The sequence below is a fragment of the Erpetoichthys calabaricus genome, chromosome 12 (genome assembly GCF_900747795.2).
Source record: "Erpetoichthys calabaricus chromosome 12, fErpCal1.3, whole genome shotgun sequence".
Taxonomy (NCBI): Eukaryota; Metazoa; Chordata; class Cladistia; order Polypteriformes; family Polypteridae; genus Erpetoichthys; species Erpetoichthys calabaricus.
This window is the reverse complement of record NC_041405.2, coordinates 151,580,826-151,600,242: the sequence shown is the minus strand read 5'-3', so window position 1 is coordinate 151,600,242 and position 19,417 is coordinate 151,580,826. Positions and strand designations below refer to the sequence as shown.

Here is a 19,417-nt window from a genome sequence, read left to right as displayed (position 1 = left end):
GCCTTGCACCCTGTGTTGGCTGGGATTGGCCCCAGCAGACCCCTGTGACCCTGTAGTTAGGATATAGCTGGATGGATGGACCCCCTTAATTGTTTCCTTTGTCTTTAAACAGTAGCCAAACAATTATGAGATACAAAACGAGCCAACGCATGACCAGCTAACTCCATGGGAAAGAAAAATCTTTAATATCTTTTTGGTTCTTCCTAGACAACAATGAGCCCAGAAAGAAATAAAACGGAGAAATGTTTTTTTGTCTCATGGTTCTCAGATAATAATAATAATAATAATTAATTAATTAATAATGCTCAAGGTGCTTCACAGAGTCTCATAAAGAAACAGCAAGTATATGTAACCTTGGATACAAATGTTTCCTGAATAGAACATTAAAACAGATATACATATACAAAGGCATTAAATAGAATAAAAGACAATAAATGAGAGTAAAATACTAAATTCAATATTAAAAGTAAAGCCTAACAAATGACATAATTTTTGATGTAACACACACACAAAATATCCTGAGCGTCTGGACAGAGAGGTGATCTGAAAGAGAAGTCCGACGCCTTCCTGAACAGATGAGTTTTCAGTTGTTTTTTAAAGAATGAATGGAGTCGGTTGATCTCATTAATTTTGGGAGGTCATTCCAAAATCTGAAGGCCCTGCTGTCACCCATAGAGTGGAGGTTAGTGTGGGGCACAACAAAAATCAGAGGACCTCAGTGGGTGAACAGGAGCAGAATGATGGAAAAGGTCACTGATGTAGTCTGGTGTGAAGCCATTTAAAGCTTTGTAGGATGATAAGAGAATTTCAGATTGAATCCTATAAGACAAAGGGAGCCAGTGAAGGCGAAGCAGGATGAGTGTGATGTGCTCGCTGCTGCTGGTTTGTGTCAGGACTCTAGCAGCAGAATTTTGAATTAACTGGAGCTGTGTAGAAGATTAGAAGGGACGCCTGCCAGTAGGGAGTTACAATAATCATTGCGCAATGTGATAAAAGATGGGACAAGTGTCTCAGCATTTGAAAAGGAGAGGAATGAGCGAACACAGGATATGTGATGGTGGTGAAAGTAGGAGACTTTCTTAATGCGGTTTATGTAGTCAAAATAAGAAAGGGAGGAATCAAAAATGACCTCAAGATTCCTTGCATCAGAAGAAGGTCTGATGAGAGCACCGTCAAGACTGACTGAGCTGGAAAGTTGTGCTTCAGTGCCAATGTGCAAGAGTTCAGTTTTGCTGCAGTTTTGTTTTTAAGAGTTCTGCTCCATCCAGGTTTTGATTTCACTGTGGCAAGATGTGAGCGAGAAAGCCCTGATGAGGTTTCACTTTTAACACTGAAATAGAGTCAAGTATCATCCGCATAAAAATGATAAGCCAGTCCATAGCTACGAATGATATGGCCCGAATGATATCTATGCACACTCAAGATTTCTATTTTTTTTTTGTCTTAATTATCATTTGTGTCACAATCAAAAATATTTTGCACCTTCAAAGTAGTAGACATTTGTGTCAATCAAATGGTGCTAAACCCATCCATCCATTATCCAATCTGCTATATCCTAACTACAGGGTCACGGGGGTCTGCTGGAGACAATCCCAGCCAACACAGGGCGCAAGGCAGGGAACAAACCCCGGGCAGAGCGCCAGCCCACCGCAGGCCACACACACACACACACACACACACACCCACACACCACTAGGGACAATTTAGAATCGCCAATGCACCTAATCTGCATGTCTCTGGACTGTGGGAGGAAACCGGAGTACCTGGAGGAAAACCACGCAGACATGGGGACAACATGCAAACTCCACGCAGGGAGGACCCGGGAAGTGAACCCAGGTCTCCTAACTGCAAGGCAGCAGTGCTACCCACTGCGCCACAACCAAAATTCTATTTTACTTCCTGGTTGTAATGCGACAAAACAGGACAAACACTAAGACGGAAGAAGAGTTTCGCAATAAGCTTTAAGGCGTTATTTTTTGTCATTAGGACCCCGGCACCATTCTAAAATTCAACAGCAGTCTAGCTGATAAAATGTAACTTCTTACGACAAATCATAATATGCAATGATTGTGAAGTAATAACTGTGACTTGTAAAATGTCAAACTTATCCCTTAATAAGTAGCTGCAAAACAAAATCAATGTTAGAAATAAACCAGTAAAAAAGCAAATCTTAAATAAAAAGAATAGACATGGCTGCTATTGAGCTATTAACAGTAACAACATCAAGGAGAATCTAAGGTGAGGTTGTCGCACATGCACGTCAGAGGGGGCCACCCTACAAGTTCTTCAACACGTGATACCACCCCGGGCCTAGAGGGGGCGCTGCCACTAACTGCCTTGTCTTTTTCTCCCTCCACAGTACAGAGAAACCGCCCAGTGAGGGCAACTGACTCCGCCCCTTCCAGTCCTTGGGCTATAAAAACATGACTGCCCAGAAGGAGGTGTCACTTCTTTCCCGAGCAACCAGAGTGAAGCCACTGAACAGCCTTTATTATACCAGCCAGGCCATTTTCATTTTCTTTTTTTACACCATCAAGCTTTTGTTTTTATTCAGACTATTAAGTAAATATTTTTGCTTGAGCCTGTCATTCCCTCGGACCCCCACAAGGGCAAAGCATGCAGCTGATGGAGGATATGCGTGTTTTCATGCAAAAAAACGGCAAAGTTATAATTTATCACTTTTGGATCTGTTAGGCAGACCCTCTGTATAAAGACTGACAGTCATTCAAAAACAATGGTGTTTACAGGGGGCGCGTGAACAGCGTGTACTGCACCTGCAAAGGTCATCAGCACGTCACAGTTCTCCGTGGGTACGGTCTTCATCCAGGATTTGTGAGACATGATGTTACGTCCAGCTTGCAGCAGTTTCTTCCCAAACAACTTATCTGAAAGGAAAAAGTAGGGAGGGGGAATGAGGGAAAAAAAGAAAAGAAGAGAAGTGAGAAATGAAGTAGAAATGGCAGAAAGAGAGGGCACGGAGAAAAGGGGGGCAAGCGGGGGTAGAGACAGAGAGTTCAGACACAACTGTCAACCCAGAAGTGATATGTGAGCTTCATCTGGACGGCAGCCCAGCCAAAGCGTTTAACAAACCCAAGTGTGCCAGCGCCCAGCCCCCTCGAGCTGAAGTGATAGCGTCACCCACCTGAAATGAGTAACTTGAGAGAGCGGAGCGGGCAGCACTTAACTCTTAGATACCCGGCACAGGAAAACGCAGACACCTAGGAAAGTCCTTTCAATTTCCAGGAACTTAACTGTCATGAAGTGTCAGATTTAGAGGAGGACAGTCATCCCAGGTCTAAATAGAGAGTGGGCTGCAACATGAGAACAGCTGGGTGGGCCGCAGCAAACAAACAAAATTCTAGCAGCAGAAGTTTAGGTGCCACTGGAGTGGTGAATCATAGGAATTATAATGAGGCAATAGTGAACAAAAAGATATGGAGAATGAAATTGATGTTCTTCTTGATGACTGATCGAGGGGTTGGGGGCAGCTCAAATTCACATTTCTCTTTCTTTCTTTGTTTAGTGCAGGGAAGTCAAACTTGTGGTCCGGCCCTTTATCGATAGTCAAAACACGTTCCATATGTCCCATGACCACTGGCAGTCTTCTCAAAGACTGCTTTTAATGGGCATTTCATATTGTAAGTGCCATAACAGATGGGATGGAGTGCGGTGTCTTATCCAGACAGGAGGTCATTAGGTGGGAATCATGTGGATGGAGGTGCAGGCTGGCTGGGTTGGGTTCCAGTCCTAATCCTAGTCGAGGAGTCAGAATAATGAAAGATCTGGGGATATCTGAATATCATGGACAACTCATCCCCCTTTGATGTACCGTATATACTCACATTTAAGTCGGGGCTTGATTTTACCATATAATTTCTGGTGTTTTATAATGTCGGTAGTATAAGTCGAATGTGGAAAACTCACGCTATTGGTCCAAGAGATTACGTTATGCTAACGCCCACCTGAGAGAGTAACCACGGAGCACACTGCCTTTGTTTTTCTATGTATTGTGCCTACGTGACCACACGGTAATACCCAAACTATTCTGAAGCAACGTTTTCACGGTTTTGTATTTTTTGTATCTCACACCATCATACACCTTTATCATAAGAGCATCCCTTATCTACGATGGAGCATTCGATCAGAAGAAGTCGTTGAAGTGGCGATGTGTCTGAGAAACTGGTGCGAGATTGGAAGAAGCAAGAAGATGTTCAAGACCAGAGTTATATGCGAGTATATACAGTAATCCCAGTGTAAGTGCCAAGCAGGATTATCTGGCATCCCTTCCAGGATGGTTATGAGACCCTTATCCAGACGGGAGAACAAAACAAAGGAACAGTGTGAGAAGGCTCCTATTTTGGAACATTTTAATCCCCCCATCCGCTAGATGGTAGCATCCTAGGACTTCAGTAATCATGTGGACAATTGCAAGGCATGATGGGAGTAGTAGTGCTGTGTTTCGGGCCTGCTGGGTTCCATGGGTGCCTCCAGGGGGTGCTACAGGAATTCACCTTCCCTGTTTTTCTGGACTTCTGCTTGACCTGGAAGTTCTTCCATTGGGCTATGCCCCGGTGTAGGAAGTACTCCCGGGTCTGACATTAAAAACAAGCCACCTTCGAAGATTTGGGAGGAAGGAAAGCAACACTTACTACAGGGAGATGAACGGAAAGAGAAGAAAGGAAGAATAACATGATGGGTAATTGTGTTTCTGCAACCTTTTCAAGAAACCTTTCTGAGGTATTTGTATAATAAAAACCATTGTTTGGAAACCCCCGACTGTGTATGTGTTGGTTGTGTCCAGAGTTTCAGGCTCGGTGGCACCTCCTATCTGTCACAACAGTTTGGGCACCTGGAGTGTTGCCTGTTGCCCCGTGTCAGGGTCAAGCCACAAAAGCTTCAGGGTTTCGCCAAGCTTCCTTATGACCAGGAAGGGTAATGCCATGGCACTGAAAATATTCTGAGATAAAACAAAGCATCTCACCGGGAGGGAGGAAGTTGGACAACACTTGCTGGAGAGAGGTGAGAAGAAGAAACAAAGAGAAGAAACTATGGTAATCGTGTTGTGGACTGTAATAAAAACACTTATTTTAAATCCCGGACTGTCTTGGTGTCATTGTGTTTTGGGGTTTGGGGCTCAGCTGCACCCCCTTGTAGCCAGAATATAAAGATTGCATCAGTATATAATTTACACCTGGCATTAACTGCAAATCCAGATGTTTGTTTCTCCTTCACCGCCATGTCTCGGTAGTTTTTTTTCCAGAGTCCCAAAACTGTTTGCGTAAAGGGGAACTTCTTGGCTTCAGTCCTAAATTCCATCCATCCATCCATCCATTTTCCAACCCGCTGAATCCGAACACAGGGTCACGGGGGTCTGCTGGAGCCAATCCCAGCCAACACAGGGCACAAGGCAGGGAACCAATCCCGGGCAGGGTGCCAACCCACCGCAGAGTCCTAAATTCTCTTCTCCTTAATGTCCACCGGTGTCCTTGATTGCTTTATTCACCCTTAAAGTATACATCTGGTATTTTTCAAATCAAAGTTACTTCTTCACAAAGATGCTATATAAGCATTTGCCAAGCAAAATTGTGTTCTAAAGATAAACACTGTCTATAACATTTTTAAAAATTATTTTGCCCACACTGGCCCTTTCCATTGGAGGCTATGGTGATGTACACTGCAATCAGGAAGTACAGTAACACTTTATTTTTTTTTAAGTTTAATATGTTTATTAAAAGAATTTACTTTAAATGAATTATCTCAATCCCTAAAACTGAAATGCACAGGAAAATTAATGCCACATTCAAATAAAACTCATAACTCGTCATTTCTGATCCAAGACTCAGAAAATGGAAAGAAAACGCACCACAAACTTGGAGTTCCTACTCAAAAACTCAGGCCTGGTCTCTCAAGTCTGAGTTTGTCCGGCTTCAGCTTATGACATCAAATCAAAATGGAGACGTATACTGTGATAAGGAAGTACAGTAACACTTTAGAGGTTTAATTTGTTTAATAGAAGAATTTATTTTAAATAAATTGGCTCAATCCATAATACAGAATATTGAGAAGGTAAACATTGTTACCAGAATGAACAGTCACAGACTAACCGACATTAACTCGATACATACTAGTGTTCGTACATTGCGCTGAATGGATGCTTTGTGTAATTTTTTTCCAAGCAGAAATAGTCCTATTCATCGAGGCCAAGAGCAAAAAATCATTTTTAGACACAACAACATACTTTTTCCACCTTTCTTGCTCATTGGTTTCTTCTTCGATCCGGACTGTAGAAAGTATTAGTTAACATTTCACTTTCCTACTTGCGCAATTGTGATTTCTGACATCCCAGCTCTGCTGTATAACAAATGCAGTATACATGGTGAGCCAACATGCACAGCTGGTCTTCTTCCAAAATGGTTGAATCTCATAATATTGGTGCATTTTTTAAAATTATATATATAAACTATTTTACAATGTGTGTGTAATCGCAAGATGTGGATCAAAACTCGACAAGTGTGTTGGCTTGAAAAACTGAAGTATTTGGTTTTGAAGCTTCTCCTCCATGCCCCATTTCCTTTAATGTAAAGCACCAGTGAATGCAAGATATTTTTTTTTTAATTTAAAGAAAGCACTTAACTTTATATCACAATTTTGTGAGGCATATGAATTTATAGCATATCTGTGAAGAAATAACTGACTTGAAAAATACCAAACTTATCCTTCAAGTTGAAAGAATTCTGCTAGATATATTTTACCAATGCCTTTGAGGATTTTGAAGACCTGGGTTAGGTCCCCAAGGAGCCTCATCTTCTGGAGACTAAACAGGTTTAATTCTCTAAGTTAGTAGGACATGCCCTTAAGTCCCATGATGCACTTGGTTGCTCTCCGCTACACAACTTCAAGTGCTACTATACCTCTTTCGTAGCGTGGTGACCAGAATTGCACACAATACTCCTGTTGCATTATCACTACTTCATTATTTAGTCTTGATTTATGTTCAACAGTTTTTTATGATATAACCTAACATTTTATTTACCTTTTCAATTAATTCTACAAATTGATTAAGTGATGAAAGCATTGTGTCAACATAAACCCCTAAATCCTTCTCAGTTGCTTCCTGTAGCACAGTGTCTCACATTTTGTATTAAATTCTAATATAAAACCTTGTATAAATAACATGAACATTACAGAATACAGTTGTGCAGTTTAAAAAGGACACTGTTATGTTTCAGCCAGGGTTTATCCCCTAGTTTGTGCTCAAATTCCTTTTTATGTTACTTTGTTCATGTTTGATTCCTTTGTTTATGCTAACATTGTTATTTATGTTTGTTATTTGTTTGATTAGCTTCATTTACTATTATTTTTATATGTGGTCATGTTTATTTTACTATGGTCTTTAAATTTTGTGGGTGGTTCCCTAAGAGGCGGGGCCACCTGTCCATCATTGTTCAGGGACCGCCTTCAGAGCTCTTATGTCTAACTGTTATTTGTAGATCACAGCTCTGCCGTCAACACTGTAATTCCTTCCAGACTGATCCCCAAGCTCCTTCGACCTGGGTCTCAGTGCCTCTCGGATGTTGGACTTTCTGACTGGCAGACCCCAGCAGGTACGGATTGGCAAACACACATCCTCCATGCTGATTCTGAACAATTTCACCACCAGCTTGGTTCCCTGCTGTACCCTCTGTTGGACTGTATGTCCAGTCATAGCTCCAAAAGCATCATAAAACTCGCTGATGATTCCACCATCATAGACTTGATCACAGATAATGATGAGACAGCCTGTCCGAGAGGAGACTAAGATCCTGTCAGAGTGGTGTCAGGACAATAACCTCTCTCTGACCGTCAGCAGAATGTCAGCAAGACTAAGGAATGGCCATTGATTACTGGAAGCAGAAGGTAAATCACAACCCCACTTACACTGGAGATAAGGCTGTGGAAGGAGTCACCAGTTTTAAATTCCTGCGGGTGTAGCAGTCTGGTGCTGCTCAGATTCACACCATCAAAGAGATGGTGATTTATTTATTTCTTTGGTGGGGATTCTAGGAATGCACCCAGCTTTGTCCCGACCCGCACCTCACTCACAGACAGAGACACGAAATCCAATAAATCAAATAAATGAATGAATAATAATTTAACCCTCCCCTTCCCCTACGGTGATAAAAAATATGACACACAACAATAAACTTAACAATAAACACTCACGACAATGTCCATGAATCAGTCCCAATGCAGCAGTAATGGAAGGAGTGGTATGGAGTGAAAGATGACGATCCTGAGAACAGCTTTCCGTAAGTAATGTAATAAACAGTCCAACCGGTAGTCCTGACGTGGCGAGGATTGAGATTTGGGGAGCACGCCCTCCAATGAAGCACGATGACCAAACCAACACTACTCACAATGACAGGCAGGCACGAGACACTCCATACATCCTGTGGAAGACCAGCCCAAGCGCAGACAGGCAGACACCAACAGTTCAAAACACACACGTTTATTTACAGTATTTACAACTACTAAAGTCCCACACATAACCCAGTGTCCTTCCACCAAACACCCCAAGTCCTGGCCTCTCAACAAGCCAGCCTTTTTGCACCACCTTCACTCTTCTCCTCCGAGCTTCGTCCTCTTCCACCCGACTCAAGCTGATGACTGGAGGGAGATGGCCCCTTTAATTCCCACCCGGACGTACTCCAGGTGCCCTCTGACGAGCTTCCTGCGGCACTTCCGCCACACCAGGAAGCACTCCAGGTGTCCCCGGTAATTCTTCCGCCAGCACCTCCGGGTGTGGAGGAAGTGCTGACGTCCAGGGCTTCACAATCGTCCTGGTGCCCCCCGGCGGGGGCCACAGACCCCTGTAGGGATGAGCTTCCATGCACAATTCCCGTGGACCCCATACAAATCAAGGAGGTTGCCCTCTCGTGGTCCGGGGGAGGTATAGCCCCCAGCTGCTCACCACAATCCTTACAGGTTCACGATTCAGGGTAGAAACAATATTCCACAGGGATTATGGCAGACGAGACAAATGGGTGAGCAGAAACACAGACATCGGCCTCGTTTGCTGCTTAGCCGGCTCTGTTTTAAGATTCCCGCTGGCCCCTCTTATTCCCCCAGCAGCCCCTGCATTCTCCTCAAACTTCCAATCAGGGCAATACCCTCGGGGAAGCTGGGAAGTGAAATCCTTTAAGTTGTAGCACTGCTACAGAGGTTACCAACATTGACAATCTAAGTTAGACAGAACACACTACAGGTACAGTGGACATCAAAAAGGACCATCAGCGACATTACTTTCTTAGACGTCTGAGGAAGGCCCAAATGTCTCAAGCAGCCCTCATCAACTTGTATAAATGAACTGTGGAGTCCATCCTGACCGGCTGCATTATGTGCTGGTATGGCAGCAGTTAGCTAGGGACCACAAGACATTGCAGAGGGCGGTGGAAACAGCGCAGATCATCATGGGGACATGGATACCATCTCTGAAGGACACATCTGTCTGAGAAAGGCAAAACGAACTATAAAAGACCCCACTTTCCTGCCATAGACCTTCCATCAGGCAGGCACTACAGAACTATTATTACCCGAACTGTGGGATTTAAGAACAGTTTCTACCTGCAGGCAACGAGGCTGCTCACCTGTCATATGTGATAAGATGTCTGGAATCATCTGAGTGAGTGAAGTGTCACCGCTGTGATTCCTGTTGTGTCTGTAACGGTATGCTTACTGTTATTTACTATGATTATTATTAACATTAGATATAAGTTCAAGCTATTTCTCTTCCTGATGTTTTTTTACATTGGTTATTGTGTCTGCAAGGAACATTACGCCAGTAACGATTTCACTGTACATTGTATATATGACAATAAAATGACCTTTAACACGCCAAACAATATTTAATTGTAAAAAAAATACACAGGTCGAGAAAACAAAAAAAGTGTCCCAAAATCCCTTTGGGCTTTCCTTCAAGACTTCAGTTTCCTCCCGCATTCCAAACCATACATTTCAGATTGACTGGCATCTCAAAGTTGGTCAAGGCAGGTATGAAACGGGATGGCATCCCGCTTGGTAATTCAGGTCAGGTCAGGTCAGGTTGGTGAGTCTGCACTGATACAGCGCATTTCTGCACCCACCACACAATAAAACAGCTCGGGATGCCGGTGGCCTGGTCCAGCCGCTGGTCTTCAACAATGAAGGTCCTGCGAACCGGATCACTCTCGAGGAATCGTGCCACATGGCCATAGTGTCGTAAGTCACAATGTGCCTCATTTGAGTGTCTGATATACCTTAGAATGTAGGTCTCCAGCCCAGATAATAAATTAACAAAGAATTTCCATAATTTTTTAAAGGCATCATACAGTTGGTTTCAGTCCACATGGCACAAGGAGCTCCGGGTTTCCTCTCACATCTCAAAGACCGGCTGTTAGGTTAATCTTTCAAGTTTCACGTTCCTAGCAATTTGCACGGTTCCAAGCTTAACCCCCCCCCCCCCCCCCCCCTCCACCCCCCAATCCCACAAATGTCAAAGCTTTATGGTTCCTTGCCTCGTAAGGATTCACACATTCAGAACTGGGCTGCCACCCAAACACATTAACAGACCACTTCTGCTTAATCCCTTCATTTCATTTGTCAAGTAAACACTGAGATGGTTCTTGACGTTATTGATGAATGGAGCTTAGTGTCTTAACATCTGAATGAAAGCAAATGTCTACTAATTGGAGACAGCGTTGTAGTTCAGAGAATATTTAAGGTATGGAAGACAGACGTTTTCGAGGCAGAGCAGTTTGTCTCATCTCATCTTCTGAAACCTCTTTTTCAGATGAAGGTCGCGGTGGCAGTATGCCATAGTCTTGTGGGGCCAGATGTGAGTCTCAAATGAGAATACAATCTCATGTAGTGAATAGTGGCGAAATCTGTAAAGGCCAACTGGGCTTCTTCCTAAAACATCTGCCCTCATCTCCTTCAGTCCGTGCATTTTTAACCACCGCAGGGGTTTCAGGGAGAGAGCAAAAGAAACAAAACGAAAGACTTGACACTGAGAGAAAATACAAAACTAAAATTGCTTTTATCAGTTGAGGAGCTCAGTAGCATAAGGGAACTGAAAATTAATAATTAATTTGTACATTGTAAGGAGACACACACACGTAGACCACCACAGCTCCACACGTTTGGAAAGTGCCTCTGTCTGCTATGATACCTTTCTGTCATTTTGACTATTGCATCACTATATGACATAACAGCAGCAAACAGTTTACATAAGCATTGTGGTCTGTGGATATACGGCATGTTAAAACACTGCGGCTATTTTGTCACGGTATGTTTGGATTTCCACTTGGACAGTAATGTTACATTTCTTTAGTTATTTATTAAATGTGGAGTTAGAAGATGGATGTTGTGGAGCCTCATCATGCTTTTCATGGTGTCTTTGCATTCTGCTGGAGTCCAGGCAGGTGGTGCAAGTGCATTGAGAAGGGTGGAGATTACCTTGAGAAAGGACATTATTGGTTTTGTTAAGGTTCGTTGACTTCCCCTTGTATTATATTATATTGGGTGGCACATAAGTGCAGTGGTTAGGGGTAGGGTTCAGATTAAGTGTGGGTGTGTGTGTAAGTGCTCCCTGTCATGGATTAGTCCAAGGCCCAGAGTTGTCTCCTTAATAGATAGATAGATAGATAGATAGATAGATAGATAGATAGATAGATAGATAGATAGATAGATAGATAGATAGATAGATAGATAGATAGATAGATAGATAGATAGATAGATAGATAGATACTTTATTAATCCCAAGGGGAAACTCACACTCCAGCAGCAGCATACTGATACAAAAAACAATAGTAATAAAAATGCAGGTAAAAACAGACAATAACTTTGTATAATGTTAACGTTAACCCCCCCGGATGGAATTGAAGAGTCGCATAGTTTGGGGAAGGAACGATCTTCTCAGTCTGTCAGTGGAGCAGGACGGTGACAGCAGTCTGTCGCTGAAGCTGCTCTTCTGTCTGGAGATGATCCTGTTCAGTGGATGCAGTGGATTCTCCATGATTGACAGGAGTCTGCTCAGCGCCCGTCGCTCTGCCACGGATGTCAGACTGTTCAGCTCTGTGCCTACAATAGAGTCTGCCTTCCTCACCAGTTTGTCCAGGCGTGAGGCGTCCTTCTTCTTAATGCTGCCTCCCCAGCACACCACGGCATAGAAGAGGGCGCTCACCACAACCGTCTGATAGAACATCTGCAGCATCTTATTGCAGATGTTGAAGGACGCCAGTCTTCTAAGGAAGTATAACTGGCTCTGCCCTTTCTTGCACAGAGAATCAGTATTGGCAGTCCAGTCCAATTTATCATCCAGCTGCACTCCCAGGTATTTGTAGGTCTGCCCCCTTTGCACATAGTCACCTCTGATGATCACAGGTCCATGAGAGTCCTGGGCCTCATAAAATCCACCACCAGCTCCTTGGTTTTGCTTGTGTTCAGTTGTAGGTGGTTTGAGTTGCACCATTTAACAAAGTCCTTGATGAGGTTCCTATACTCCTTCTCCTGCCCACTCCTGATGTAGCCCACGATAGCTGTGTCGTCAGCGAACTTTTGCATGTGGCAGGACTCCGAGTTGTGTTAGAAGTCCGATGTATGTTGGCTGAACAGAACCGGAGAAAGTACAGTCCCCTGCGGTGCTCCTGTGCTGCTGACCACAATGTCAGACCTGCAGTTCCCGAGACGCACATACTGAGGTCTTTCTTTAAGATAGTCCACGATCCATGCCACCAGGTATGAATCTACTCCCATCTCTGTCAGCTTGTCCCTAAGAAGCAGAGGTTGGATGGTGTTGAAGTCGCTAGAGGAGTCCAGAAACATAATTCTTACAGCACCACTGCCTCTGTCCAAGTGGGAGAGGGATCGGTGTAGCATGTAGATGATGGCATACTCCGCTCCCACCTTCTCCTGGTATGTGAACTGCAGAGGGTCGAGGGTGTGGCGTACCTGTCACCGTCCTGCTCCACTGACTGACTGAGGAGATCTTTCCTCCCCCACACTATGCGACTCTTCAATTCCACTCGAGGGGGGTAAATGTTAACATTATACAAAGTTACTGTCTGTCTGTATACCTGCATTGTTATCACTCCTTAATTTAATATTTTCCTTATCAGTATGCTGCTGCTGGAGTATGTGAATTTCCCCTTGGGATTAATAAAGTATCTATCTATCTATCTATCTATCTATCTATCTATCTATCTATCTATCTATCTATCTATCTATCTATCTATCTATCTATCTATCTATCTATCTATCTCTACATTCATAATGGCTAACACGGCACAACGCCCTAGTACTACTTCATACATGTAATTTACATTTACTGACATTAAATTTCATTATATTTCATCTGCCCCAAATCTGTCGAAGCCTGTGTGCTGTCAAAGCCCCTCTGTGATAATTCAATGGATTCTCGATTATCTGCCAATCGACCTCACTTGGTGCCATCTGCAAATTTAACCAACTTGTTATTTATATTCCTATCCAAACCATTAGTACTAGGGTGTTGTACCGTGTTAGCCATTATGAATGTAGAGAAAAGCCAAGCAAAATGACACCTTTTATTGGCTAACTAAAAAGATTACAATATGCAAGCTTTCGAGGCAACTCAGGCCCCTTCTTCAGACAAGATGTAATCCAAACTATTGATACATATTAAAAACAGCAGCGGTCCCAGCACTGACCCCTGCTGGACACCACTCTTTACATCACAGAGTTCTGATGAGATTCCAAATGGGAAAGCGAGAGTGCGGCCCACTAAGGTGCGAGGATATCCTACGACTCAGCGGCAGGCTCTCAGCCTCACTGCATTATTATTGTTGTAGTAGGGCAGACTATGGCCTCCTGCAAATCTAAACTTGATTAAGTGGACCTATGTTGTATATTATATTATTGTTCTAAATTGTTCTGGCATACTGGTCACTGCTTTCACCTCATAGATCTAGTGGCTTGAGTTTGTAGTCCCGTTCCCAGCTGTTGTCCATGTGGAGCTTGGATGTTCTCTCGAGTCTCTAAGGGTTTTCCTCCCACACAGACTTGCCGGTTGGGTTAACTGTGGTTACCGTTGCCACCTCATATTTCTGGTCCATGCAGACGTTTGAGTCCATGACTGATCTCCTGCGATGGATCTGCTCCTGATGCCACTGGCACAGACTTTGGTGCTACAGTCTTGGACTGAGCTAAACAGACTTGGCAGAGAATGACTGGGTGACTAAATGGTATTACTGTAGGAATTTTAAACAGTTTTATATTTTTCAATTAACAAATGAGGTTCAAATCTCCCAACTAAATGAGAAGGCTTGCCTTGCTGATGTTGTGTGTCTCCAGTTCTCAGGTTTTAAAATGATAAAATATTAACACGGCTTTGGTCCAGCTGGCTCCCTGCCACCATTGTGCGCATTGATTTTATTCAAAAGCCACCTTGAGGAAGTTTCCCTCTCCCTCCTTCAGTAAAAATGTTGCAACCGTCGTCACTCGTTCAGACCTCCAGTGCACTGGCTGGCTTTGGCTGGATGGTCCACAAGTCCCTAAACCCATCAAGACATTAGCAGATGTTACCATGTTTTAAAAAACTGTTTACAGTGACAGTCACACACTGATGATTTAAAAATGGTAGAGCAAAACACACAGGCTAAAGGAACACAATCCCATTAGTGTGAACAGAGAAGACATTCTGAGGGCCTGATCAGGACAGGGCCTAACATTTATTTGTATAGCACATTTTCATTCAAATGATGTAGCTCAAAGTGCTTTACATAATGAAGAAAGAGAAAAAGACACAATAAATTAGAAAATAGAATTAGGGGCGGCACGGTGGCACAGTGGTAGTGGAGACCTGGGTTAGCTTCCCGGGTCCTCCCTGCGTGGAGTTTGCATGATCTCCCAGTGTCTGCGTGGGTTTCCTCCCACAGTCCAAAGACATGCAGGTCAGGTGCATTGGTGATCCTAAATTGTCCCTAGTGTGTGCTGGGTGTGTGCCCTGCAGTGGGCTGGTGCCCTGCCTGGGGTTTGTTTCCTGCCTTGCGCCCTGTGTTGGCTGGGATTGGCTCCAGCAGACCTCCGTGACCCTGTAGTTAGGATATAGTGGGTTGGATAATGAATGGATGGATGGAAGAACTTGATGATGACGGTCATGTGGACTTCTGGCCTTTAATCCATCAATGTAGGTTCAGATGAACAAATGTTATTGTTTGTGTGATTTTTGGGCCGTGTTTAATTGTTTTGATGTGTGTTGGATTTGAAAATCCATTATTATGTGTCAGACATTATTAGGTCTGGGGTTTGGGGTTTTATATATATATAATTATATATAGGGGCGGCACGGTGGTGCAGTGGTAGCACTGCTGCCTCGCAGTAAGGAGACCCGGGTTAGCTTCCCGGGTCCTCCCTGCGTGGAGTTTGCATGATCTCCCAGTGTCTGCGTGAGTTTCTTCCCACAGTCCAAAGACATGCAGGTTAGGTCGATTGGCGATTCTAAATTGGCCCTAATGTGTGCTTGGTGTGGGTGGCTGTGTCTGTGTGTCCTGCGGTGGGTTGGCGCCCTGCCTGGGATTGGTTCCCTGCCTTGTGCCCTGTGTTGGCTGGGATTGGCTCCAGCAGACCCCCGTGACCCTGTGTTCAGATTCAGTGGGTTGGACAATGGATGGATGGATAATTATATATATATATATACTAGTTGATAACCCAGTGGCTTCGCTCACTGATTGCAAGGGAAAAAAATAAAATGTAGTCTATAAGTTATTAAACAGTAAAACATTAACATTTAAGAAGTAAAGATACATTGAGCACTACTGGAGTGGCTTTGGGTAAACTACATTTTAAAGGCGCTATAACACAACAGGTAAGTAGTAGATCCCTTGTGAAAGGCGCTACACGACCGCTGTGGTATAGAAATTACATTTTCTATGTGATCGTCCAAATTTTTGCCTGACAACCTTGCACTACATGCCTGTGATTTACTTGTTAAAATAATTAATCACAAAAGCAACCTTGAATGTTGTGGGGTTTTAGTGACCCGAACTCACCTTAAGGGACAGTAAGTAGTCGTGCAGGGCAATTTACAAACAGTCCTGCTTCAATGGCGCTGATTACACTCATTCGCAAAGATTTCCACTGTCCCAGGAGCCGACGGGGGACTTGAAGTGTCACAAACAGTGTGAGAAGAGAGGACGCTGCCCGAAACTGCGAAGCTCTCGACTCGGCGGAGCAGCCTGACATTCCGCGACTCCCAGCGTCCACTTTGTTTTCACGACCCCTCGCCGCTGAAGGCGGTCTCGTCTTCACATTGTTTACAGCTCGGCGCAGTTAAAAAGTAGGAAGACCCAAAGCTGTTTTCCTCATCTCTTCTACTATCAAGTACTGCCAACTAAAAAAAAGTTACAATGTGGCAGTTTCAGCGACAGTCACGTGGACGAATAAATAAAACTTCTCTGTCAGAAAGTGCCTCGCTAGTTCCTGTATTATAATATGTTCTGTGGTCATAAGTAATTTCCATATCGTGTGGTCATACATAATTTCCGTGTCATACGTAATTTCCATATCACGTGGTTATACGTAATTTCTGTTTCATACGTAATTTCCATATCACGTGGTCATACGTAATTTCCATATCGTGTGGTCATACGTAATTTCCGTGTCATACATAATTTCCATATCACTTGGTCATACGTAATTTCCGTTTCATACGTAATTTCCATATCACGTGGTCATACGTAATTTCCGTTTCAAATGCGAAAAGAATTTTATATACTGTATATAGATTGTCAGGAATGAACAGTGGGGGAAATAAGTGTTTGATCCCCTTCTGAATTTGTAAGTTTGCTCACTTACAATTAAAATGAACAGTTTCAAATTTTTATGGTAGTTTCATTTTAATGGAGAGAGAGACAGAATATCAACCAAAAATCCAGAAAAAAACACATTACATAAAAGTTATAAATTGATTTGCATGTCATTGAGAGAAATAAGGATTTGATCCCGTACAAGTAGGAGGCATGTAGGTGAGAGGGGGCACCCTTGTTAACACAACTTCTCTTTCCATTCACAGTTCAGGGGAACGTCAACTGGAAGACGAGTGATGTCACTTCCGGGTCCATGTCATTAGGACACGTCCCTACTGGAAATCAGCGCCATAAAACCATCAGGGACTGGAAGGAGGCTGTCAGTTTGATGACTACCACTAACTGAGATGGACCAATCAGAAGCCCTTATTTGTTTTCCCTAGTTTAGCACCCTCGTGCGCGGAAGCTAAGCATGTTCGGGCCCAGCCAGTACTTGGATGGGAGACCATCTAGGAAAAGCTAGGGTAGCTGCTTCTTTTAGTGAGGTCAGCAAGGGGGGGGCATACCCTGAGGTCTGAATGTGGATCTCAATGCCTCAGTGCAGTGACTAGGACACTGTGTTGTATAAATGGTGTTGGATGAGGCGTAAAATTAAGGAGAACAGGGTGAATCCCATTGACCTGGCGAAATTGTCCATCATGGCCTATTTATTCAGGCCCCCTCTGTCTCTAATTGGCTATCTCTCTCTCTCTCTCTCTCTCTCTCTCACTCCTTCACCACCTAACAGCTCGTGTGTGGCGAGTGTACTGGTGCAAAAATGGCTGCCATCACATCATCCAGGTGGGTGCTGCACATTAGTGGTGGTTGAAGTGGCTCCCCTCTCTGTATGTGTTTTGAGTTGTGAGAAAAGTGCTAAATAAATGTAAAGGATTATTATCATTATTATTATATATCAGTGAAAGAGTCTAACGCATGACTTTGGCAAACCTGCTTTATTTTATGTATTTCTTTAATTTCAACGTGATGTATTGAACCATCTGCATATTGCACTACAGACGCTCGCTTTTCAGAGTCAAACACTCCATAATGCAGATGCAGCAGACTGCAGAAAGACGAATAAATTAACTCATCCCTCATCCCCATATTTGAATTAAAACAAATACTTGGCTCTCAGTGCCTCAGCCTGTCAGTCCGCCTGACATATCTTTTCATGCGTCACTGTTAAATATGCCCCCCCCCCCCCCCATCTCTCTGGCCAGTAAACGGGTGCTACAGATGATGCAGTTGACTCCATCCCACTCCCTGACTGGTGGTGCCACCAGGACCCACAATGGTGCCACTGTCTTATCTCCTACGCAGCTGAATGGACACTTTGGCGTCAGTTGCAGGGTGCTCCATAGAATTTGTCCTAACAAGTGAAGCAGCTGCAGTACAGAATTCTTCGGCATTTTCTCTGCTCTTCATGTTCTCATTCTTTTAGTGCCAATTTCTTTCTCTCTGTCTTTTGTCTACTGTGATTCAAGCACATACTCCGACAGCTTATCCACGACAACTCTCCATCCATCTTACTAACCAAAGGTTGTAAACCGGATATGGACGCAGGGCACTGGGCGCTGGGCACTGGGCACATCAAGGCGTACGCACACTGCCACCCGCCACAGAGCAAAAAAAGAAATGAGAGGATTCGAAGGTTGTATTACAGTACGGACAGTATCCCCACAGGTCCATGCTGTGACAACACGCGCGCCTACAACGCGCTTGCGAAAGGAGTCACGGCTCAAACCAAACAAAACACAGAAACGAGACTACGACCTGTGAACTACACCTGGGGTAAAGTGGGCACGCCGGGTTGTACAGCCGCCCGGACGCGACTGCCCACACCACCGCATATACCTTCCATGATATGTCTTCACGCAGCAGCTTCCCACCGAGGCGCATATTGCGAATTGTTGTGAATTTTCCCATTGGGATTAATAAAGTATCTATCTATCTATCTATCTATTATATAGTGCCTTTCATCTATCTATCTATCTATCTATCTATCTATCTATCTATCTATCTATCTATCTATCTATCTATCTATCTATCTATCTATCTATCTATCTATCTATTATATAGTGCCTTTCATCTATCTATCTATCTATCTATCTATCTATCTATCTATCTATCTATCTATCTATCTATCTATCTATCTATTATATAGTGCCTTTCATCTATCTATCTATCTATCTATCTATCTATCTATCTATCTATCTATCTATCTATCTATCTATCTATCTATCTATCTATCTATCTATATAGTGCCTTTCATCTATCTATCTATCTATCTATATAGTGCCTTTCATCTATCTATCTATCTATCTATCTATCTATCTATCTATCTATCTATCTATCTATCTATCTATCTATCTATCTATCTATCTATCTATCTATCTATCTATCTATCTATCTATTGTGCTGTGGCGCTCGCCCCACAGTCAGACGCAGCGGCTTCCCAGAGTCAGTAGGTGGCCCCCAAACAACACAACCTGTTCAAGCAGTCGGCGTCAGCGAAGGCAACAGACTCACGCGCACTTCCTAATCCACTGTGCCAGTAATGTAGATCACATAACGGTCAT

The 19,417-nt window shown here is 43.5% G+C and overlaps 1 protein-coding gene across 1 annotated transcript in view; it reads right to left on the bottom strand.

The window, feature by feature from the left end:
• ano8b (anoctamin 8b) overlaps window positions 1-19,417 on the bottom strand; it is a 159,001-nt gene that overhangs the window by 107,504 nt on the left and 32,080 nt on the right. The window contains exon 2 of the mRNA XM_028816572.2: window positions 2,775-2,885. Coding sequence (XP_028672405.2) covers window positions 2,775-2,885 — 111 coding nt within the window. The remainder of the gene's footprint in view (window positions 1-2,774; window positions 2,886-19,417) is intronic.